The 24798-nt window shown below is 49.5% G+C and overlaps 2 protein-coding genes across 4 annotated transcripts; one reads left to right on the forward strand and one right to left on the reverse strand.

The window, feature by feature from the left end:
• Window positions 1-114: 114 nt before the first annotated feature.
• On the forward strand, window positions 115-13994 carry NOXA1 (NADPH oxidase activator 1). Its single transcript, XM_068657245.1, has 15 exons — window positions 115-413; window positions 1753-1835; window positions 2876-2984; window positions 5178-5312; window positions 6403-6510; window positions 7222-7281; window positions 7510-7547; window positions 8055-8196; window positions 9554-9607; window positions 10165-10237; window positions 10405-10463; window positions 11318-11487; window positions 12301-12406; window positions 12489-12612; window positions 12856-13994. The coding sequence occupies exons 1-15, from the start codon at window positions 240-242 to the stop codon at window positions 12951-12953; spliced, it is 1533 nt and encodes a 510-aa protein (XP_068513346.1). The 5' UTR covers window positions 115-239; the 3' UTR covers window positions 12954-13994.
• On the reverse strand, window positions 13584-24745 carry ENTPD8 (ectonucleoside triphosphate diphosphohydrolase 8). 3 transcript variants are annotated; one of them, XM_068657243.1, is made up of 10 exons: window positions 24547-24745; window positions 21084-21215; window positions 20533-20650; window positions 19514-19664; window positions 18458-18617; window positions 17775-18005; window positions 16393-16656; window positions 15710-15820; window positions 15426-15557; window positions 13584-14793 (listed from the first exon to the last, which is right to left on the reverse strand). In XM_068657243.1, the coding sequence occupies exons 2-10, from the start codon at window positions 21201-21203 to the stop codon at window positions 14602-14604; spliced, it is 1479 nt and encodes a 492-aa protein (XP_068513344.1). In that variant the 5' UTR covers window positions 21204-21215; window positions 24547-24745; the 3' UTR covers window positions 13584-14601. The 3 variants fall into 3 exon arrangements, with proteins under 3 accessions (XP_068513344.1, XP_068513343.1, XP_068513345.1); XM_068657242.1 differs by having other exon boundaries at window positions 24529-24745; XM_068657244.1 differs by having other exon boundaries at window positions 24491-24671.
• Between the last annotated feature and the right edge of the window lie 53 nt (window positions 24746-24798).

The raw sequence follows: 24798 nt of genomic DNA on the forward strand, positions 1-24798 counted from the left end.
GGGCTTTCGGAGCCGCCCTTCGCTGCCACGGCCAAGCAGAGCCGGCGCCGGGAGCCCCTCGCCCTCTCACCTCGCCCTGCTCCCCCGAAGCACGGCCGGGCCCGCGGGACCCACGGGGCGGCAGCGGGGCCGGCCCCGGGAAGGAGGGCGCTGGGCGCGGCGGCCGCCTCCCTCCTCAGCGCCTCCCGCCCGGGGCAGCGCCCGCAGCTCGGCGGGGCGCCGGCTGGGAGCCGCGGGCCATGGCTTACCGGGAGCTGCTGAGGCGCTGGCACCAGGCGGTGCTGGCGGCGGACGACGGTGACTGGGACGCGGCCCTGGACGCCTTCTGCGGCATCGAGGAGCCGCCGTCCAGGATCTGCTTCAACATCGGCTGCGTGCACCTGCGGGCCGGGAGGCTGGAGGAGGCCCTGCGGGTGAGGGGATGGCGGCGGGCTGTGGCCGGGCCCTGACTTGGGTGGATGGTGCTTTCCTCGCCGTGATTTCTGGGGGATTCCTGCTTGAATGCGCTCTTCTGAGACACCTTGCTCAAACTACTTACAATCCTTACTCGACGTGTCGGGCTGATCGCTGGGGTATGGGTGTTGATGGTGTGGGTATAAAACAGGCAGTGCTGCCGCTCTGTGCATCCCTAAGTAATCCCTCACGAGCTAAGATTTCTCCAGAAGAACTTGCTATCCTGGACTACCGCTGTCTTTTGGAAAGTGAGCTAGCTACCTGACAAGTGTGCTGAGATAAACTATTTCAGCATCTAGCAGCCAGCCTGTCCGCATGTCTCTCTATCAGCTGCCCAACAAAGAGATGTATATAAATACTTTGTCTTACACAGCACAAAGAGGAGCGCAGGCTGTGCTGGAAGGGGCTGTGGCAGCACCGAGTGGGGCCATTGCTGTGAGACAGCAGCACGATGGTGCCCAAGAGCCTGTTTTCAGCCCCAGTAAACAGGCACCTACAGGGAAGCAACTCAGTTATGCTTCTACTTAGATCAGCGGTTGGTTGGTTGTCTTTTATAGCACCGTAGAGCAGACAAAGTAAAGTGCGCTGTCTGAGTCATGGGAGAAGCCAGCCACCAGTGCCGAGGAGCACAGTCACTCCTTAATGTCCTGCAACATATTTTCCCCATTGCAATGCTGTCCCTGTTTACACAACACAAGGAAAGTCTGGGGTTGCAGGTTTGATTCATTATCTACATACCATCTCATTGCAATGGTAAGTGTAGGAGCACACCTCCTAGCTTTCTCAGAAAGATACTGAGACAAAGCAGAGCGGGAAATCACTTTGAACCACTGGTCACATGCTGTTACCAGCTTTCCTGGTACTTACCTCTACTCAGCTGGGAAACTGGGATCAGAAATACCAATCTGTAGATGCAGTTTGTGAACCCCTTCAGCTTTCTCCCTTTACGGACTCATCACCACAGGCATTTCAAATAGCCAGTTATCAGGGCAAGGTCTGCTCAAGGCAACAGACTCTACAGATCACAAAACATCATGTGGCAAGCATGGTTCATTTGTTACTGTCAGTCTGTTTTCCCAAGAAAGGATAAAATCCTGAAGTTTATCTCATACAGAGCCAAGACCTGAAAGGTGACATGAAGCCATCTTCTGCCCTTTGGCCTGGATCACAGCCCCACATTTCAAGACAAGCTGGTCACAAGCCCAGGGATGGCTTCTGCACCCAGCTGGGTACATATGCCCAGACAATGACATAAGAGATCCTAACTGATCACCAGGATCTCTGTGTTTTTCTCTTTAGGCATTCAGTAAAACAGTTACCAAGGACAACTCGCTCGCTGTTGGTTACTTTCAGAGGGGGTTTGTTTATCTGCAGTTGGAAATGTAAGTAACATAAATAACTCTTGCCTGTTCTTTCTCCCTTTACTAAAAAGTTATTCCTAAAATTCACTCCTCCAGTAATTTTAAGCAGTTCATAAGGTCTGATTTGGCCTTGTAAACCATGTCACAAATCAGCAAGTCTTATCTCCCATTTACACAGGAGAACTGAGAAAATGTGAGCTGCACAACAACTCCAGGACCCCAGAGTTGGCTAATGTGACATTATTGTCATGTACACACAGAGAAAGAAGCCACTCCTATATGCAGGACTGATGGGAGATCCATCCAGTTTTGCCATCCAGTTTTTCACTGGGAATGAAAATATAATTGCACTAGTTGGTGTGGCTTCGCATGTTATGTGCAAGTTTGGCCTTCCCAAAAACACAATCTGCTGGCAGGCTTGTGGATGGTAGTGCCCTGCCCTGGCCTAGAGCTGCTTCCCCTCCAGCTCTTGATCAGGTAACCACTGCAAAGCCTTTCCCACATTTCATAGCCTGAAACCTCAGTGGGAACCTGTTTTGATTTCAGTTGTATAGCTGGTATAAATTCAGACTAATCCCCTCCTTATCTTTAGAGTTTATCCAAATTTCTGTTAGCAGTGCTCTGGCCATTCATGTATGCTCACCATCAGCAGGTGTTTCCCAGCCCTCGCTTCTACCCCAAGATGTCTGCTGGGACAAAACTGCCTGGAGCAAGCTGGGGAGGGAGCTTATGCTATTTGTTAACCTTTGTTCTTTACATTTTCTCATCCTTGACAATGCAACTGTGCTTCAGGTATCAAAGGCTATTGTTTATCCCAAATAGTAAAATAATGCAGATAATCCTGGAGAAGAGATGCACCATGTTCGTTTTGTATGACCTACCCAGTAGGTAGGAACTACCCAATAGGACTGGAACTTTTGTGGTCACAAAACATGTCTCTGGTGCATCCCTCCTCATCTAGCCTGTCAGGAAGAATAGATTGCTAGTTTGATTCTTGAACTTCGTATTAGAGTCTTTAGCTTTTTTATGTCTCAATTCCACCTGTCATCTCTGCATTGTAGGTATGAAGAAGCTCTCTCTGACTATCAGATGGCCTTCAGTCATCTAAGACAAAATCCTTTCATTGATTACAAGCAGCTGGGGCTGAGGCACATTCTTTATGCATGGGAGGTAAGGGCCAATCTGTCTCAGTCATCCTTCCCCTCTGTTGGGGGTATTCATCATGTTTTCAGCAGTAGGCCCTAGTAACCCAAGAGCTTTTCAAGAAAGTACATTAGGACAGTAATAAATTTCTGTTTGTGCTTTTTTTTTTTTTAAAGGGAACTTAATTATAAAAGTCATAAAACAATGTCATCTCTGAAAAGTTGTAACAAATTACTGTTTGAAATGTGAAATTGTTTGGAGCAGATCCCCAGGAATTTGCCTTTTTTTTTTTTTTTTACACTTACTTGTATAAAGATGTATGGAAGTTAGGTTGAAGTATAGACAGATAGGAACAAAATTTGTCCAGAATGAAGATTTTTAAAAAGCTCATGTGCACAAAAGCCATCTTTCCAAATGTAGCAACTTGTCTCAACATTATCTGTCTAACCTATATACTAGACGTCGAGCTGCTTCTGTAACACTTCACGTTGCAGCTTTTATGTTTTTCCACAGAACTGACCTGCCACATCCTGTTCATAAAAGTCTGCCTGAACTGATTGGAAATGTTTGTAATATTGAGATTGTAAATGACTTCTACAAACTGTGCATGCACTATTGCAAGAGTTCATTTTGTGTTGTGTCCTGAGTTCTTGCACACAGACAGAAGAGTAGATACAGGAAATAAGTGTTTAATCCCATACTCCTGCAAGAGGAGTCATTGTGCAACTCAAATCAAGCATGCCCATGAACCAGTCATTCAGCCTTGTTTAATTTCTGTGCTCATTATACCTGGCAGGAAGAAGCTATCTTTGGCATCTGTAACGCTATCCAAACCTTACTGTTTTTAACAGTTTCAGTGCCACAGTACTGCTTTCTTTGAGCTTAGACACACCTAGAAATAATAGGTTCCCTTTAAAAAAAATCACAGGGCTATAGGAGTGCCTAATCTCGTTAGGAGGAAGTTGTTGCTCTTTGATATGAATATCCAGTCCCTTGCTCCACATGCTCTACATATTACCAGGATGTGTGCCCTCACTGTGGTGAGGCTCTCGACTCAGGATCTACATCCTGATTCATTTCTATCTCACTCTGATATCTACCTGCAGCTCATTTTACAAATTATGCAGACAAAAGCCTTCTGCAGAACTGTGCCATCAGCTTTCCCCAGGTATGGCCACTCAAAGGCTGTATGTGGTCCTCTCAAAGTAAAGGAAATTTTGGTGGATGGTTTAGATATCCTGAGATTTTTTTGCCTCCTTCAGGGCTGTAGTACTTCTACTGAGCTGAGTGACAGCTGCTGCCTTGTCTTTCCAAGAGGGAGTATCTCTGCAGTTCCAATAGGTGTTCAACATGACCATTCTACCCCAAAAGAACAATTTTCTGTTGTGATGAAGGAGCGAAGGAAAAGCATCCTACTACCTGCATATCTGTCCCAAGCACAGCTTACATCCAGATATCACAAAGCAGTTCACAAAATGATAACCATCACATAAAACAGTAAGAAACCGGAGGGGGGCTATTGGGCCACACTTCTGTCCTGTAGGCCAAAAGCATTTCTGTATACTAACTGTTGGCTAGTGACAAGAAGGAAAGAGTTATCATCCTCTTACTTAAGCACATAAATTGAGGCTTCCTGACACCCGGTTCATGATACTTCCACGCTTTGCCACTTCAGCAAACAACGTACTTATGTGCTGGGTAACAAGCTACAGCTAACAACTTACACATTCAGAGCCCACTGCAATGGGCAACAATTTTAGTTAAATTATTCCAAAGCGAAAGAGAATCAGAGTAATTCTACACAGCAAAAAATATTACCTAGTTACATGCATAAAATAACCCATGCAGCTTGCCAAGGAAGTCCTCACTGGCTTCTTAGACACCAGAGGAATAAGATCAAAACCTGTGTAGGAGCAGAGTATTCATCTACTCTTCCCTATGCCACTCCTTGCCTTGAACAGAACTGGACTGCCTGTTCCCAGCTGTGAGTACAGCTTTTATCTGTTTTGACTCTGATTATGATTCTTTTTTTCAGCTGTGCTCCTCACAGTGCCTCTCCTGTAATCAGGGGAGCAGGTTTGTGCTGCTGCCATATCCGTAGTGTTTCTGTGCCAGGTCTCTCTTGCTTGGCTGAGCTTTGTAGGTTGCACTGGGTGGTTGCTCAGTTGCAGCCCTCTGAGCAGCAGGCAGACATCTCTGCTCCCTCCTTGCTGGCCTCAGGTGCTGTACAGCACTGCAGCAGCGCAGTGCCGGCTGCAACAGTGGCAGGAAGCCAAAGTCACCCTAGACAAAGCTGTCGTGTGGAGACCTGAAGGAAGAACAGCAATGTTGGCCTTGGCCCTTGAGCAGGTGCAGGTAAGACCATATCTGTGGATTCCTGGGGGTGTGCCCTTGGCTCAAGATGGTAAATCCAAGGTAAAAACCTGCTAATTATTTTATTTGTTCGGGTTTTCCTGTCAATCCACCTGCTTGGTCTCCTGGGGACAGTCTAAGCCATTTCTGCGTTATGCTCTACCAAACTTCAGCTAATCTAGTAATTCCACAGAAACACCAGAGTTGGGAATCATGAGATAACCTCTCAGGCTGGGGAGGGTGCTCTCTAGCCCTGCTGTTCAGGAGCTTAGTTACATTCATACGTGTACTATAAAATAAGTTGTCTTATGGAGTGTTTAACTGCAGTACCCCATCAAGTGCAGATTTGATGGTCTCACTTTTCATGAAACTGTCTGACTTTTTTTAATTCTTTTGGCCTCAGTGATAATTAGTGGCAGCTCAGACATAAATGGCGATCACATTTAGAGCTCGAATAGAGTGTATTCATGTTTACGGAGCTGGTTCTAAATAGTACTTTACGGTTAGACTTTTAAGGTCTAAAAAAACCTTTAGAGGTTTTTTTAAAACCTTTAGAGGTTTTAAGGAACAACTTACAGGTCTCAGATTTACTTTCCCTGGAGGATTCACTATTTTGCTACCTCCATAGGTCCTTGTCTTACTTGTATCCTTTCTAAAGATTTATCACTTTTTAAATCTGACCATCTCTTTTAGCATCATGACAGCATTTTACATTAGCATATAATTTACATTTGCTATTTACATGATACTCATTGGTTGCATAGACTGACAAAACAAAACCATCAGAAATCAACTAGAGAAACCGCTCAGATTTTTTTAATAAGCCTTACTCTACTGCCCTCCCTTCCCACCCATCCCTTGCTGACAGAGTCAGCCTTTGATTAAACACTAGGCAGTGGCTACTGCACTCTTAATTTTAACGTGCTTGTTAAACCTGAGTGACCTTTTTCAAGCTCACAGCTATATTTTTTGCTCCATTGTCTTCCTGGAGCTGGTTTCACACACACACGGAAGCTATACTTGCTTTTTACTGCTGTCATATTTCATTCAATATTAACTGATGGTTGTCCTTTATCTTCTTTCCCTGCCCTAGAATCATCTGTTTTTAGAGCCTATGCAGGTTCCCCTTGGAGAATTTTTCAGACCACGGAAGAAGGAAATTGAACAGCTGGATTCAAAAGATTTCCTAGGTAAACCCAAGGTAAAAGACATGTTTAGATTCAGATTAAGAACAAGAAGATAAAAATTCCACCTCCTGACACCTCCAGAGAGCATTATTGCTGGACACTCCAGCAATCAGTTAGTGCACTAGTGGAGAACCAATGGCAGAACCATCAGGACTTGCAGTGAGTCAAGGCATCTTAAACATACAAATCAAAATCTGTTAGAATTGACACCTCTGCTGTCAAAATTGCACATTGCTGCTAAAAAAAGCTTTGAATCTTAGTCACTTAAACTCTGAAAAAGCTGAATGTGCTTAGGGATCCATGTGGTTGTCAGTTTGCTGACAAAGACATTTTCAAAGGAGTACTTTCCTCCAGCTTGCTCCTACTCACTGCTGCATTCCCACTGGGACAAATGTGTGTTTGTGAGACAAATGCTTTGCCACATACTTTAATACAAGTTAGCAGGGAATTTCTCTGATCCCTTCTGTGCCCAGTGCATTCATCAGAAGTGCCATAGGCCATAGACCTCTTACATGAAAAAAGGAACAGGAAAATAATTCATTTGCATACTTTTGAAGAACTTTGGAAAAATGAAAAAAACAGACAAAAACAGCTGAAGCAGTTTGGGAGTGTAGCTCTCATTTTCCCCTATGTGCATGTACCTACTTTATGGAGTGGGTCTGATTGGATAATCTTGCAGGAAATCTCTTCATCCACCTTGGATTCATATTTTTTTTCTCCCACAGGTGATCTCGTCCATCATTCCCAATGATGAGTACATTGGCTTTGAACCTCTCAGGCCTCAGGTGAGCAGGGCGTAGCTGTGAAAGGTGGAATGGAGCAGTAATGGAGCTCCACGTAGGGCTTCAGATCCTAACTCTGTCATGGTAAGAGTGTATGATGAATGTGGTTAAAAGGGGAAGACAGAAAATACAACATGTGAAGGTCTACCCCATTCAGAGGAACAGTAAATAAGACAGTGCCTTTGCTATACTGCATGCTGTTATAAACAGATTCTGTTGTTTCCCCCACAGAAACAGGGCTTTTATGAACCCAGTGCTGATGCTGTACGGTAAGTGTTCAGTTCCAGCCTGGTCTAACTCTGCTCTTACTATTTCTGCTCAGAAAGTCGCGTTTTGTCCTCTGATGTCTTTGTTTGAGGACTCTTTATGATCCACAGCCACCTTGCCCAAAGGGTGGGGTGAATAAAAAGATGCACACAGGTTTGTGGCTGCAAGAGGTACTGCAACTGAAAAGAGTGACAGTTCAGTAGCAGCACTTATATAAAGATATCAGGGCAGTCTGAACAAACTGATTTGATGATTTTGGGATACAGGCAAGGATCATGTTGTGGCTGGGAAATGGGAGCAGAGGGGCTGTAGAACCTGCTCAGGTCAGTGGCAGAGGCTACTCAGCTGTCTAGTCCTAGTTTCCAGGACAAAGTGTGTTCACTACATGGTTCAAAAATCATGAAATTCGCTTGGTTTGGTGATCTTGTACCAACAGAACTTCAAGGCTGAATTTAGTCATTGTTTTGATCTGGAAGATATTTATCATTATTTTCATTCTTTCTTTCCAGAGACCGTGAATCGGGCTACTATCGAGTTTTGTCCCATTATTACCTTGAGGACTCAGAGAAGCTGGCAGTGAAAGCCAACAGTTTGGTCTTTGTGCTAGCAAGAGGAGCGGATGGCTGGGCTACAGCCATACATGATGGACAGGTAAGGGAAATGGATGGGCTTTCCAGCAGAGACCACAGACCTGCTGTGAACAGAAGCTCACTGCAGTCCACTGAGCACATCCTTGGGGACTCATTTATAGCACTGCAGAGCTGAGGATGAGTTCAGGAGCTCATTTCCGCAGACCAGTTACTAACCATAGGTCTCTGACGTTTGGCTCCCATCAACTTCTCCCATTCACCTCTGTGCCCACAAGGGCACCTTTGTGGGCATTTGTGCTCTCTACTGTATGTGATCCTGTGGTGGAAACTGGTAGGATGACAGTCATGAAGAACCAAATTTTAGAGCAGTATTTGTCACCAGGGAGTTCTAACAGAGCCAAGGAGATGGCCTGGTCCCTAATTAGATATAATTTATAAATAGGTTGAATAGAAACAGATAAACTTGACAACATGGAAAGTTATTTTGTTGACACAAGCCATTTTCACTTCTACGTAAGTTGTTTGAAAAAGTCAGCACACACCTGGAGTAGGTTGAGTCAGTAAATGTATCGTTAGCCTGTATTTCAAATAAATAAATAAAAAGATTGTTCATAAAACCACAAAAAAGGGAGCTGGTTAAGCACAAGGGGCAGTGCTTTGAGGACTGATTACAGCTTAAAAGAGAAAAAAGGCGGGCATAAATGTACAGGTGTTTTTGTTTGTCTGTTTTTAAGAAAGGATGTGCCAACAGAGAATCTGCTGTTACCTCAGCATTTAGCATATTTTTAAGTGATATCATAATAGTGGTAGTGATATAGTGCTTCTTAAGGTGATAATGTTCCATGACAGACAGTCAAATCATTCAACATATCATAGACCTGGAGCTAACAGTGAAGAGCTACAGAAGGATTTGAATATGCTGGTTGACTGGTAAGTAAAGTGTCAGACAAAATTCAAAGTCAAGAAGAGCAAAATATTACACATACTGGAAGAAAGTAAACATAATTACTCTCAGTGATCAGTTGAAATTAAGAGCTCTATAGCAGTGATTGATAGAAGTCACAGGGAATGGGCTGGTACCCCTTGACATCCTTGCTGCTTCTCTCCCTGAACGTCTGTTTTAGGAGCAGGGTGTTGGACATGGGTTGGTGTTCAGTCTGTCATATCACAGCCACTCCATTAGCCACATTGATTTCAGCAGAAAAAGATGTAAAAGGACCCTTGAATTTTGTTCGCTGGTTTCTGAGCACAAACCATATGGGATACTGGGCTCATCCTGGGCGTGCCATGGGCACATTTGCAACAAGGTGGAGAGGCAACAGTGCTTTGCAATGGCAGGAGCAGTGCAAACTGGTCTTAACAGAAGATGGACTTGAGTAGGCTGCTGCTGTCTCAGTTCTGTGCTTTGTGTCCCACAGAAGCTGCGCATACCGACCTCTCTTCTGGAGCCTGCCTCGAAGATGGATAAAGGGGTAAGCTGACAAACTTGCAACCCGGGGTGAGAGAAGGGACTGAGAAATACGTTCAGAACATTTGTTTGTAAGACTATCACAGAGTAGAAGAGTGGTGTAAGGTAAACACAGTGTTTGAGCTCAGATGCCTTAAATGAGGATAGTAACATCTTAAACAGGCACATATTTTTGCCTAGAGTTCATGTGCCTAAGCCCTCAACCCTCACCTTTGACTCAGGAAAACTTCCTTCATCTCCCATGTCCCCCATAGGCATCTCCATATGTGATCTCAATTCTTCTCCATCCAAACCCAATGCAGCAAGTTGTGACTCAGACCCTAGCTGCCTCTGAGAGATTTTTCAAGCTTATAGTTGTTTTAATATTCCTATGATTTTTTCCTCCAAATGAATCCCTGGCCATAGCATGCAATTGGGCATTTGCTGCATGAACTGGTCTCCCTGGGGTTCTCTCTGGAGTTGCACCCTGAAATTTATAACCTGTTGGAGGCTGTCCTGAACACTGGCCTTGCTCACTCTGGTATCTTCTCCTCACTCCTTTCTGATGCTGTTCTGTTACAGAAGATCAGCATTGGGATTCCTCTCCCTCCTGCCCAGGTGCCTCCCAACCGACTCCATGTGAAGCAGACATCAGGTAGTCTCCTGGGCCAAGGACCTGAATGGGTGTTTTGTGAAGGTGGTGTGCCCCAAGCCCCCAGCTTTATGGGTGTATGGAGGGGCTGTCTGTGTGCTAGTGGGTTGCAGAAGATCTGTGTGGGGCCTCTGCTGACTACAGGGTCTGTCTCTGCTCTTGTTCTGCAGAATCTCCTGGTGGAGTGAATGCTTCTGCAAATGATGCTGGTTCCCAGATGGGCTTTGAGGTAAAGTGTTTCACAAACTGAAGCTGCCACAGCCTCAGGAGGCTGTAAAAAGTGCAAAGATTAGATCATCCAAAATTCCTGAGCTGCCCCAAAACCACTGGGAAAAAACAAACAAACTCTTCCTCTGTCCATTTTGCCATTCCAGAGAGGCCTTTCCTCCACCACTCCCGTATCTGTGACCATACATCTTTGTGAGGCAACCCAAAGTTGAAGTTTACCTGGGCAATGCCCTTTTGCCATCTTCCAATGAGCCAAAAACCCCAGGCATGGCAGTGCTCTCAGACACACACTTTGCAGCCTGTTTTGCAAGAGAGAGCAATCTTTGAACTACCTGCAGTCCCTTACCAGTGTGATATTTTGTGTTGCTGTCAGGCCAGGTACCACAATAATTCACTTACACTAGCTTTCTTCTGGGATGATGTCCTCCAGTTCACTTCTTTGTTATTACCAACCACTGTGTGTGATGGAGCTGGAATTGCTCCTCTGTCCACCTGGGGACAGCACCTCTCTGGCAGTGTCAGCTGCAGATCAGCTCTGCTGCCTTATCTTTGCTGCCTACGTTTGTAGGGATTTTGAAGTCATTTTTTTCATCTGTACTTCTGACAGAAGGCAGCAGAACACAGGGCCTTGGCTGTACCTCTTCAGCTGGCTGGGGGTCTTGGGGTTCTGCTCATATAGGTTTGGGGTTGGGAGTATCTGTGTGATCAGACCCAGAAACAAGCTTTATGGATCATGGCAACATTTGATCCCAGGCTTTGAACACATAGCTCCACCCTCCAACATTAAGGTCTTCATTTTGATGCTGTGAGCTTCCTTAATAACCAAGATGTCCATGCTGCCACATCTCTCTGCAGATCCCAAACACCCAAGGAGATGCTTCGTCCATCCTGGACAGACCAGCTGTGCTGCGAGTGCGTTGCGAGTGCATGGTGGTGGTGAGGGCAGGTGAGGTGCCGTCTCTGCCAGAGCTGCGGACCCTTCTACGGGAGCGCTTCAGCCTGCAGGCAGAGCGTGGGAGGCTGAGGTAGGCTCTCAGTGTGCATGCCTTCCCTGCAGTGTGTGACAGCAGTGATTTCTCTGAGGACACAGGCACCTGACGCTGTCTGGCCTCTTGGAACATTTAATTATCATAGAATCATAAAATATCCCGAGTTGGTAGGGACCTATAAGGGTCAAGTCCAACTCCTGGCTCCACACAGGTCTACCCCAAAATTCAGACCATATAACTAAGAGCACAGTCCAAATGCTTCTTAAACTCCGAAAAGCTTGGTGCTGTGACTGTTCCAGTGCACAACAACCCTCAGTGAACAACCTCTTCCTGATACCCAGCCTGAACCTCCTCTCTCGCAGCTTGACACCATTCCCTTGGGTCCTAACTGGGGTCATTTAACTGGAGGCTCTTTGCAGAGAGCCAATGGGGGAACAGAAGGAAGCACTCTGTACAGATACAGCTGCTGCATATTGGATTTTTCCTGCCCAACTCAGCCTTTTAAGACACTCTAGGATCAATGCAGAGCAATCTGGGAGCCTGGCCAAAGTGTTAATCGGTCCTGGGCTGAAATCCCACTGATAGCGGCACCCCAAGGGGTGGTGCAGTGCAGTCATGAGAGGTTAGGATCTACCCCTCTGTTAAGTGTCTAAGGAGGTGAGTCTCTTCCTGACAGTGCCGTTTCTGCCCACTGAGTATGCAGGATGGCCCCATGTCATCGTGCAAGGTGATAAGCTGGAGCTGGTTTACAAAGTGAGCTTTGGAGACTGAAGATGGTAGATGGCTAGAATTATCTCAAAGCTTGTCTTCAAATCAGATGATTTGAGCCATGTTAATGAACTCTTGCAGCTACAGGCATTTGGATGGCAAAGAACTGGGTGCAGTTTCAGGAGAGGAAGATCTAGGGAAGATGTGGCAGCAGCTGACAGATGGCAGGCTTACACTCTGCTGCCAGGTATGTGGGCCATGACAAGCTTCTCTGCTGTGCTGGACTCTAGTCACTGCCTTGCAACCTCCATTCTGACTTTCTGCTCTAGGACTCGGACTCCCACTCAGGCAGACCTATCCTCTACCGGATGCTGGCTCAGCATGCTTACCCTGCACAGGGACCAGGGGACCTGGAGTTCAGCAAGGGGGACATGCTGGATATTCTCTCTGAAGGTAGCTCTCAAGTCCTGTCTGTCAAGTCTGTCAAATCAAAGGCTGTCCCAGGCCAGGCTTTCAGAGTCTGCTGCAGGGAAGGACTGGGGAGTGCATGGCTTCTCCAATGCTGTTTCAAGCTTGTGCCCTAAGGATGTGTAGACTAGTGCTGGGTTTTGCCCAGAGTTAAATTCCAGCCATGAAAGCTCTCCTAATCCTGCTCATAGGGGTCAAAGCTAATCTTGCTTCTTTATGTTTCCCCAGTGAACGAGGAGTGGCTTGAAGGACACTGCAATGGCAAGACTGGCATCTTCCCCAAGTGCTTTGCAACGCAGACCAGTTGTGGTGCTACCTTCCCATAGGGAATAGGAGCCTTCTCCAGCCTAACTGCACATGGAGCCCACTGCCATCAGTCCTGTCTCCCAGGGGTAGGAGACACCAGTAGCAGTTCATTTGGCCACAGCCAGCCTAGCCAGGAGCTCTAAACAGGAAATGACCCCCACAAACAGATCCCATGGGGTCTGTTCCAGCAATTTGACAGCATTTACTATGGCCTGTTCTGAAATATGACATTTTTACCTCTGTGCTTCCACTGCCAAAAATTTGCTTGTATGGGGCAGAGAGAGGAAGGAAGAATCTGACGTTTGGCTATGGGAAACGTCCATGCAGCAACCAGAGGAATCTGCCAGAGCTTGGGAGCTCAAACTACAGGGTGGGAAGATGCTCCTTTGCCTGGAGGAATTCACCCCATCTCCCTTGCTGCTGAAGTTCAGGCTGGGAAGGATGAGCCTCACTCTAATGAAGCAAAGGGAAGCTGACTGTGAGGAGGAGGCAGAGCACTCCCTGGCCCCTTGTCCACATACTCTTATCTCCACCAGAGAGAGCTGCTGTTCTTTTGGAAGGCTTTTGTAACTATTTTGCAGTGGGGTATATGGGATAACACCCTGGGTTAGGACCAACATGGATCTGCTGGAGCCAAAGGGCTCTGATCATTTATTAGGTGAGATGTCTTTGATTTCTTTTTTTTTTTTTTTTTCTTTCTCAAGCCCTTAAAAAGTCCTACCTGGATTTTACTGCTGTGTGGATAAGGGTCTTTCAGTGCAGAGGAGAGGTAGCTGTGGAAACATCCCTGCTCACAGCAGCCCTGGGCTTTGTCAGAGGCTTGGAGGGATTGCGGAGGGGTCTGACTGGGTAGTGCAGCACTGGGCTGGTAGCTGTAGCTTGAAAGGCTGAAATGACTGTCTGATTCCTGCAGCTGAGATAGTCTGGGCTCCGCTGATGTAAATAAAATACTCAAGTGCCTGGAGCTGCAACCTGCTGTGGATTAAGTGTCTGACAAAGCTGAGCTATGTAACTTGAATATAGAATAAACTCTAAGCCAGAGTTGGCAGTTCTTAAATCAAGTTCTGATTGTATTTTTCTGCTGAGATATGCCAGTAAATATCTTAAGGACAGCTGTCAGTCAGTCTGTCCTTGGAAAGATTTTCTGTCACACGCTACAAAAATCTTGCACATCTTGCACAGGGCAAGATACAGAAAATGTCAGTCCTCCTTAGGGTTTAAGCGGTCACCACTGCTCTCCAGCACCCATTGCCTCCCATGGCTGCAGCTGGCTGGCTGCCGGGAGAGCCAACCCACAAGGACTGGAAGTGCCAATGGATGGAAACTCTGCTAGGCTGGTTAGCAACCTTTGTGTTTGAAAAACAAAAAGAGGTTTATTTCTAGTTTGAATTTATATGGCTTCATCTTCTAGCCACCTTGTCTCGGTTGGCCTTTGTCAGCCTGATTGAAGACATTCCTGGAGTCAGGCATTTCTTCCTCTTAGAGATCCGTAGGGAGCTCAAGATGCCTTTGCCATCCTTGATGTCTTTACAGAGGTTGTTTAAGTGGGCCTCCAGAGCAGTGGAGGTGAGTCTAATGCCCTTTACTGTCTTCCCCTTCCACCTTCTCATGCATGACTTTCCCTGTCTGGTTTAGTGGGTAGGGTGCCCCTAGCTTAGATACTGGGAGCTACTTGGATTTCCAGAAACACTGAAGGAGAATTGCCAACAGGCCTGCAACTATGGCCAGCACAATGAAGGAGATGGCACCTGCCCACAGACTGGGCTGGTGCCCCTTGAGGTGTTCCAGAGGCTCCGTGGGTATCATGTTGGTGAGGTTCAGCATGAAGCCCAGCGTCCAGCCGATGTCTGCGTTTCCTGCCTGAGGAGACAGAGCAGAGGAGATCATCAAAATGTGCCTCTCCCAGGTAGTAAAGGACTCTCCTTGCTTTGGTGCAAGGGACTGGTGGTTGCCTCTCCCAGGAGCTGCCCCAGCTGTGATTTCGTACACAGACCTGGCAGGGGCAAGCCTTGGCAGCACCATTTACACTGAGAGCTTTGCTTTGCCCCTTTCTCAAGGGCTAAAGGGCAGCTGGATGGATGATTGCTCTAGTCCAGATGTACCTCTGTCTTCTGTCCTCTACAATCCTTTGGATTTGGACATGTTCAGTTTTACATAGGTCATAGGACCACCATCGCCTCTCTGATGCTTGTGTGAGTTCTAGCCAAAATCAGAGATCAAAGTGGCCAAATCCTACTCTGCATCCCTCTGCCCCTGTTAAAATTAGCTTACATCCACACCACAGTACCTAAGAGCTTGGGGCAGAGATTTGGGGGCAGGCAGAAGTGACTGAAGCTGTGCTGGGTGCCTGGGTGACAGGCATGAGGCAGTTTTTGAGACATGTTTATGGGTCAGGGGACTCCAGGGCTGCTGCTGCTGAATGTGTCCTCAGGCCAGGGTAAAGATGTGGCCACAGCCTCCTGTCCATTCCCAATGCCCCACAGGGCTTTTACCTTCTGTGTGAAGTGGATGCTGCTCCATGTATGTTCATCAAACTTGTAGCCATCAACCAGCAGTGTCAAGATATAAGTCGCCACAGAGCAGTATGTGTGTAGGTATTTGTCCTGAGGGAAGGTCTTTTCCAGCTGCGGGGTCATCAGGGGACATGGTGCAATGAGGAATGAAAGAGATGTTCAGAAACCCCTGGCCCAGGGAACAGCAGGGCATGTGCTTTCTGGGCAGAGCTTTGGGACAGGGCAGACACAGGGCTCCTTGCTGCCCTGTACAGGGCTCTCACCTCTTGCCAGGTCTTGTTGCAGAAGGCCTGAACCGTGGTGTTGACATGGGTTAAAGACTGTTGGCCGGTCAGGTTCAGGAAGTGGAAGGCATAGTAGAACCCAGCAAATGCCTGAGGAAGAAGGGATGATGGTGAAAATTACATCTCCCTCCTCACCCAAAGGAAGGCTTCTTCTCACCCCTCTGTGCTGGGGTCAGCACTGCCATCCCTGTCCCACAGGAGTGGGATGACAGGAGATCAGGAGGGCTGGCTGAGCCTGTGGCAGAACATCTTACTGTGACTGCTTGGGCCAAATCCTAGCATAAGGCCTGGCCCAGGGGACCTTCTGCCTGGGGGCAGACAGATTTCCATGTAATCCCTGGGGATCTGCATCCAGCACCCACTTGATGGTCTACCACAAAGACTAGGAGCTGGTGGATGAGCCCTGGGACTGCTGCTTGCACGTGGAAGCCTGGCCAACTCAGACTGGTTCCCTGAGAACAAGATCTTCCCACTTCTCTCAGACAGGGCTGGGACTTTGCAAGAAACAGAAGCCACTTCCCACGTTAGGGGGAGAGATTTGCAGATGGGACTGGCTTCGGGGACCCCTCTCTCCTTACCCCCTCCCACAACCAGCAGTAGAGGAGACTGCCGCCCTCCATCCTCCCAACACCACCACCACCGTGGGGCCGGAGGCTCCTTACAAAGAACTGTCCCCGCACAGGCGGCTGATAAACCCCGTTGAACCCGCACGTCCTGTTGGTCTCACAGCTGAATTTGAAGAGTTTCTGCATGGCAGCACTGCACGCTGCCGGGTCCCCTGTCCCCGTTACGATGAGGACCTGTGCGGGGCTGGGTGTGCTCGATGTGTTGACACAGGGACTGTTGTAGAGCTCTTCCATGGTGATGTTCTCCTGGTATCCGTTGGGGTAGCAGGGGTGCGATATGTGCTGGGAAGATAGGTTGCCCTGGAGAGAGAGAGAGGCATTACCGGTGCTTGGTGGGGGATGCCAGTGAGACCCTACCCCACAGCTCAGCCTGCACTTACATCTTCCCAGAAAGCAGGATCTAGACCCTCCTAGGGTCTGATTTCTCCCCTCCTAGGATTTGAGGAGAAGCAGAATCCATCCTTTGGGTAACTTTAACCTGCCCATGACTTTTCCTGGTCCTACTGTTGACCCTGCTGTTGAGCTGGGCTGGAGTGGCAGTGCCACTGCCAGCTACTGCCTCCCTGTAAGGCTGAAACCTGCTCCTGAGTGCAGTGTGCGCGCTCTGTGCAGAAAGGTTGTTCTTGGCATCTGGTTTGTCCCCACAGCAACTCGCAGGCCCTAACCCAGGAAGGACTGAAGGTGTGTTCTATCTGCACACTTCTCAAGCATCTCCATCTCTAATGGGATTGGGCTGTGACCTCCATGGGAAGTGAGGGGGGAGGACGCTGGTTAGTGGTGGAGCAGTGTGCAGGAGAGGGTGTTGGGAATCCTCTTTGGGGCAGAAGTCAAGGAGGCAAATGAATTTAATCCCCATTAACAGTTACCATGTCTGCACTGAGCCATGTGGAAACTCAGCTCCCCACCCCACCTGCTCTCTTATTTAAGGGCACAAAGACTGGAGGCTTGAAAATCCTAGCCAGGAGGTGCTAGATCATGTCTGTGGGTGACTGGACTCCCTGTCCTCTGCTACCTGGATGTTGCATCTATTGTTTAGTGGCCTTTAGAACCTGGTGGCCTTTTGAACCACCGGAGATGAAATGAAGCTGACACCTGGAAACTACCCAGGCAAGGAAATATCTTGTGCCCCCATCAGTGGGAACAGGGAAGAACCTAAAGATACAGCTGGGCTAGGGAAATTACAAAAAATGCCCTTACAGGATGACAAAGGGGCAGAAGGGAGCCCTTGCAGGGAACTAGCACCACCTTCCACCTAAATCTGAGATTTTTTTTTTTATTCAGTACATAAAGTCTAAGCCTTTCCCAGGTTCCTGAATTTGTGAAACCTCTGTTCCCTGACACACATCCAAAACTCTTGGAGGATATTTTTCAAGGCAATGGGAAAAGGTTCAGATCCTGTTTACTACTGGTTGCGATACCTGGTGGAGAGCTGCCATTAACATCTTCAAGGCCTGCGTCTGCCCATAGCAGAGGTAGCTGTGGGTGTAGAGGGAGTAGTTGGTGCCATACAGCCTGAAGAGCACAGATGTGTTTTTGTCCTCAATGGTGACTCCGGGCTGGAAGGTTATTTGTGTTGAGGCACCTCCAAGGTCCAGAGCTCCCAGAACCTCTGTGCCCTGTGGATGTTCCCATTTTTCTGCAAAGGAAAACTAGCCCCATAAAATGGCAAGTGTTAGTGTGAATTGAAGGAAATCATAGTCCCAGTCCCTTCCCTCAAGGTTTTGTGGTTTAAAAACCCCAGAGAGAGGTTCCACACTCTGTGTCCCTGTTTAACCCCTCACTGCCCATGTCCTCCTCAGCCCACTTAGATCTCCATGTAGCGTTGAGGTCCAGCCCCTTGGCTACTGCACATCAGCTTGGATCCAGGGACTTTGAGGAGGGAAAGCGTAGCTGGGCTGAGCTGGACACAAGATCCTCCTGCCTCTGAGTTAATCATGTCAGTAGAGTCAAAGGTGCAGTTCACAACAAAAGGCTACATTTGTTTGGGTAACTATTGTCCTAAAAACATTTTTCTCTCCTCTGGGAATAAAGAAACCTGGCCATAATTCAGACAGGGATATACAGGCGGCATAATCCCCATGCCCCCTCCTCTGGCCTGCACCTTGATGAGCGTATCCAGCAGGTAGTTGACGGTGATCCAGCCGAAGGAGCCTTCCTCGTTTCCTGTGAGGATCTGAGCTCCACGGAAATCCACGGGGTACTCTCGAATGGCCTTGGTGACCTCAGCGAAGACCTGCTCAGCTTTTGTGCGGTTTTGCAGCCTGCAGGAGATAAACCCCACACGTTGAAGGAGGCAATTGCTGGGGAGTTTTCAGGGCAGAGCTAACAGTTAAAAAGCTGCTGTCTTCTGCAAAGTAATGGAACTACTTGGAGAGAGGGTACATGCCCCATCCTTCCACTGCTCTACCTGTGGGCTGTCTCTTCATCAAGCCACCAAATCACTAAACTGATGCATTGGGAGTCCGCCTAAAAATGCTGCCCGCAGGCTCTGCCTGAGCAGACGGAATGGTAAATACAAGGCTGGAACACCTCTCACATGAAGAAAGGCTGAAACAGTTGGGGTCATTCAGCCTGGAGAAGAGAAAGCTCTGGAGAGACTAAAGCGGCCTTTCATTATATGAAGAGGGCTTATCAGAAAGACAGAGGAAGACTTTATACCAGGGACTGCAGTGACAGGACAAGAGGCAATGGTTCTAAACTGAAAGAGGGTAGATACAGATTTGATGTAAGGAAAAGACACTGGAACTGGTTTCCCAGAGAAGTTGTGGATACCCCCTTGCTGAAAGTGCTCAAGGCCAGGTTGAGCAGGGCTTTGAGTAACCTGGTCTGGCGGGAGGTGTCCTCCCTATGGCACAGGGTTGGTGTTTGTTAAATGTCCCTTCCAACTGAGACCATTTTGTGATTCTGTGATTCTAAGTCTGGTAAGGGATGTTCCTCCTCCTTCAGGGCACTGTCATACTGCTGCTGGTGTGGGCTGTGGGGTTTCCCCATGGGCACAGTGAGTCATGTCTGTTGGACACCCCCAGCAGGCTGCAGAAATGGATGCTCTGCTCATTGCCATGGTCTGTCCGGGCAGCAGCCCCCAACCCCTGCCTCTGCATCCCAGCCTCATGCACCAGCTAAGATTCAGCAACGTGTGGTGGGGCAGCGCCAGTACCTCAGCAGCCGCATGCCCGCTGTGGCCCCCAGGTAGACGGGGGTGTCCCGCTGCTGCTCTGCAGGGATGATCTTCATGGCCTTGTCCAGGCAGGGCTTCAGGCTGTCTCCAGCCTTAGTGGCGTTATCTGCGTAGCTGGAGATGCCAGATCCTGCAAGAGAGCACCCCCTGATGGAGCCAGCCCAGGAGGGATGTGACAGGACAATGGGCGACATATCCACCCAGACAGCCTAGAAGCCCCCAGGTTTTTTCTCTGCATACCCAGATCAGGCATGCCCTTGCCTAGGGTGTCCCCAGAAGGGCACTGCTCAGAGCTGCTTTGCCCAGAGGTGGCACATGTGCCAAGGCCACGGTATCTGCAGAGACAGGTGGTGAGCTCTTGTGATGCTGAGTGCATGATTAATCCCAGCGAGGCCAAACAGGAGGAACATAGCCATTCAGTCCCGCAGTCCCACTTGGTTAACAAACATCGTGGTTCCTTATCTCCCCAGCGGAGGGGGAAGCTCTCATTTGTCCTGCTAGGAGGACGTGCGGAGCTGATACGCACATGTGGAGGTACTCTGTGCGCAGCTCAGTGCAAACAAAATCTTTCTATTTTTAGAGGCTGATGCCAGAACTGGGCACCCAGCATGGTCCTGTGGTGGGTGGGGGTGGTTAATATCACTATTTACCTTCCCCTGAGTTCTGCATTACAGTATTGTCACTAGCCCAATTGCCCTCTCCCTTACTCTTTGCCCTCCACCAGACCTTTGCTTTGGAGCAGTTAACCAGTAACTGCCACACTGCAGCCACAGAGCCTTGATTTGACATCAGGGCAGGCTCTGCAACCTCTTGCCCCCTTGCCCAGGCACTGTCCCCTAGCCCAGTGGGCTTTGCCAGTCCCAGCTCAGCTCATTATACCACCTACCTGGCCCTACCCACAACAGCCACCACTGTCAGGCACCAGGGCCCATCAGCTGCAGCGTCCCCTGGCAGAGCAGAGGCTGGGCAGAGGGGCAGACCTGTTCTGGCACACTCACCATTCACGGTGCAGGTTTCCACCTGGCTGACAATGCCTGTGCCATTCTCCTTGTTCGCAGGCCACTGGTAGATGTAGAGAGCCGTGTGCGTGGAGCCAGCATCAAACACCATTCCGTACTGGGGAGGCAGAGGGGACACAAGGTGACAGGGGGTGCAGAGCACCTTCAGCTGGCTGCAGAGCTCTGATTGCTGCAGGAGAGCTGGCAGAGCTCCCTGTGGGCATGGGGAACTCAAGTGGCAAAGCAAAAAGCACCAACAGAGCAGGCAAAAGGTGTCATTGCAGTCACCAGCTGTATTGGAGACAAGGCTCCATCACAAGCCCTGGGAGCCAGCAGGGAAGGTATCCTGGTGCTCTGCAAGGAAAGGACTGCATGTGCTGTCAGCAAGAAAACCGTGGCACACCCACATGGCATGCCAGCCTGCATGGCCATTTGTCTCCATCTTGGTGATAAACAGCACAGCCTGCCTGAAGCATGGGGAAAATCTCCTACCAAGGGTTAGCCAACACACAAGTGAGAGCAGGTAGCTGAGCTCCTGCCTAGGACCTTACCTTATTGCTGGGAGGCAGAAACACATCCTTCACATTTACGGCACTCAGTATGAGGGCAATGATACTGAAGACACAGGTGGCTGCTATGAGACCTGCAACGACCTTGGATTTGTACTCCATACCTCCTCCAACCTGCAAGAACAGCCCCAACCCCCAACTTAGCACATCTGCATTTGCATGGCCAGTTTTGAAATGCAAATGTCATGGATGGAGATGGGACCTGTCAAGATAGAGCTTCTCCCATGTACTGAACAAGGGCTGGAAGCCATTCTCAGAATCACAGAGTCACAGCACAGCTGAGGCTGGAGGCACCTCTGGGTCCCTCTGATCCAAGCCCTGCCCCAGCAGGGCCACCCAGAGCAGGGTGCCCAGCACCACGTCTGGGAGGCTCCTGAAGATCTCCAAGAAGGGAACTCCACAACCTCTCTGGGCCTCACCTGTGCCAGTGCCCTGTCACCTGCATAGCACAGCGGTGCTGCCTGGTGTTCAGGGGAGGCTGGAACACTCCTGTGCTCCAGGTTGTGCCCATTGCCTCTTGTCCTGGCACTGACCACCACTGATGAGAGCCTGCCTCTGTCCTCTGTGGTCTCCCTCCAAGCATTTCTAGGCACTGATGAGATCCCCCCTGAGCCTCCCCTTCTCCAGGCTGAGCAGTCCCAGCTCTCTCAGCCTCTCCTCACAGCAGAGGGGCTCCATCTTCATGGCCCCATTCTGCAGTGTCCAGCTGCTCTTATGGGAGGCCCCTGGCAGTCCCACCAAGACACCCTGTCCTTCTGAGCCCTGCCTCCCTGGGGGATTTTCAGATAGGCTTTTTCAAGTTAGGCACTACTCAAACTGGGTGGAAGGTGAGGATCTCCCTTTCCAGCAGCAGCAGTAGGGAAGTGGCTAACACGAGACCCAGGCTGGCAGCAGGACCATGCCCTGGTAGGTTCCCAGTGGGGCTGTCCCCTCTGGGGTGCCAAGCCGCATCCCTCTGGCACCCACATGCTGCCATCATACCCTGCATCCTCACACAATCCATCCCACAGACTTGGGACCATCAGGTCACATAAAATAGAACAGTCCAGATGGAAGGGACCTGAAAAGATCATCAGGGCCAAATTTCCCCATATTTAGTGGGAAAGGGAGCCTAAATGAGATAATCTAGCACCCTGTCAAAGTGCATCTTGAAAACCTCCAGTGATGGGGATTCTACTAACATCTGTTGCTCAACAGTCTCAGACTTCCCTAGGGTCCCTCTCCATGCAGGAGAACAGCATCTCCATCAACATATCTTCTGCTGCTCCAGCTCCTCTTGGCTCTTGGCAATTCTGCAGCAGGAAAGCAGACACACAGGGGTGGTGTCTGGGCTTGCAGGCGATCGATGCCCAAACTTTTCCTGCGGCCCTTGAAGGGTGCCAGAGGCAGAAAGCTCCCTCTGATCTGGGCACACGCAGCCAAGCTGGCCAAGCTGGCATGCTGATGGTCACAGGAAGGCAAGGCCAGCGAGGCACTATGGAGCCCTTGGGAAATGGATTGGGCTTTATGTCTCCCCTTGCCTGGCCAGAGCTCAGCTCCCGGCAGAATCAGCCCTGAGGCACCAGTAAGAAATTGCGGCAGAGAAGCAAAGCCCAAGGGTCTGGTTCTCCACAGCAGCCTCAGCACACAGCAGGTGACACGTTCACATGCTCACCATCCTGAGGCCACCCCAGGTATGCTTTTCTACACACACAGCTCTCCCTCCTCCTCCTGCATCAGCTTGCTTCGCAGCACCAGCACACGCAGCGTGCCGGTAGGGAGCTGTGGCATCGGGCTGCGAGCCAGATCACAGCCACGTGGTAGATTCCCCAAGAGCCCTGGACATAACCTAGAGAAGTGGTCTAACCCAAATGGTGCTTTGGGGGGCACCTCGGGGTGTGCACTTGGCTATGCGGTTCTCCCAAGAACACATCAAAAATTCCCTCACCCTTCAGAGTGGCCAGATCAGCAGTTTCAATAGGAGAGAAGATCTTTGGCAAAGTCACAGGAGATGCTGATTCCTGTTTCAGTCAGCATCTCCAATGATAAACAAGGGTGACCAGTGCCCTGTGTGACATCAGATGTATAATGATGGGTGACAGCTGTTCTCTTCTGTTCTGTGTCACGGCACATAGGACACAGAAATCTTTATCATGAAACAGGAAACATTTATCAGACCATATCCAATACCCCAAAGCCCTGCCCTGTATGGTAACAACAGAGACATGTAAGATGGTGATGAATTCCTGTATTTGTCACATCTCCAGTCCTATTAATCTTGCTGGAGTCCACACAGTCCAATAACTGTTATTGGGCTGTACCTTCCCTTCTCCTGGTTATAGAGCAAATAGAAAAGTCCCTATCCCAGCACTCATCATGGAAAATCCTGTCCGAGCCACTGTGTGATGGTAATACATTGCACAGTCCTGTGTGCAGGAGCAGGTGCGAAACTACCTCCACCTCTTCTTGGAAGGGACTAAATTCCATTTTTTCTCAGTAGCAGGCAACACCCAAAGGCTGAGCCTGCAAGGCCAGGGGATTAGAGCAAGGCATGGGGAAGGAGCCCTGCAAGTGGAAAACAAGGAGGGAGGGATGTGAGAAGCTGATGGATCTGCCCTGTTTTTCAGTAGCACCTCAGGGCTGGCCAGGTGCCCATATCTGCTGCTGTACCTGGCACGGCGCTCTCAGGGAGCAGGTCTGGGGCACGAGCAGAAGAGACAGAAAAGTGGTGATGCCCCCAGAGCAAAGGAAAAGGCATGCTGCTGCACGGCTCAAGCACCAATGCCCAGATGTTTCAGAATGCGGAAAGTTTGCAGCTGTGCACACTGCTTGGGCTGCTCTTGCACCGGTTTGTGTATGACCAGACACAAAGAAGTGATCTGCCAACAGCTGCAGGACAGCATCTTGCAGTGTCCCTCATGGGAAGGGAGGGAGGGAGGGAGGAAAGGGAGCCTCAAAATTAGGGAGAATTGTCTTGTAAGCACTGTTGGATCTAAACTGTGCTTACTGCTCAGGAGAATGGAAATCAAACCTCCCCACCGTGCACATGTGGGATTCGGATGTCAAAAAGTTCTTAAAGTTATATGAAAGGGGGTGAACGCGCATGCTGGGAGCATCCCTGCCAGGCAGAATGGTCCCTGCCTCCCATCCCTCCCACCAGTGTGGGGGCTCAGCAGAGCCCTCCACGTCCCCTCTGCACCCTGTAGGGCACCTCGTGGTGCTCTACACAGAAATCTTTAGCACCTCAAGCAGCAACCCAGTGCCCTCCTGCTCACCTTCCCGGCCCACAGCACGTGTTTATCCCCAGCGTCTGGCTCTGCTGCTGGCCAGAGCACCCCAGCAGCTCTCAGCCCCCTGGAGCAAAGCCTCATGGAGGGGTGCCCCGGCCCCCTCCCCTGCCCGCAGCTCACCTGTGCTGCTCCCGGCACAGGGCCACGCTGCTGCTCACCTCGGTGTCAGCGCGTACCTGGAGTGTGGCGCTCAGTGCCTGGGACAAAGGCTGTCCCGGAGTCCCCCGTATGGCCCTCCCCTTGGCCCCAGACCAGCAACCTGCCCAGGAGAGCGCTCGTCCAGGAGGCAGCAGGGCTGAGGCTGGAGAGCCCAGGTGAGAACAGCACCTGGCTTTAAGCACTTTGCTGCTGGAGGAGAGGCTCTGCTGTGGAGATCTCCGCCCTTGTGGGTGGTTTGGGTCCACGCACGCCTGGCAGTGCTGGCGGGG

Source organism: Anas acuta, chromosome 20 (assembly GCF_963932015.1).
Source record: "Anas acuta chromosome 20, bAnaAcu1.1, whole genome shotgun sequence".
In the NCBI taxonomy this organism is placed as follows: domain Eukaryota; kingdom Metazoa; phylum Chordata; class Aves; order Anseriformes; family Anatidae; genus Anas; species Anas acuta.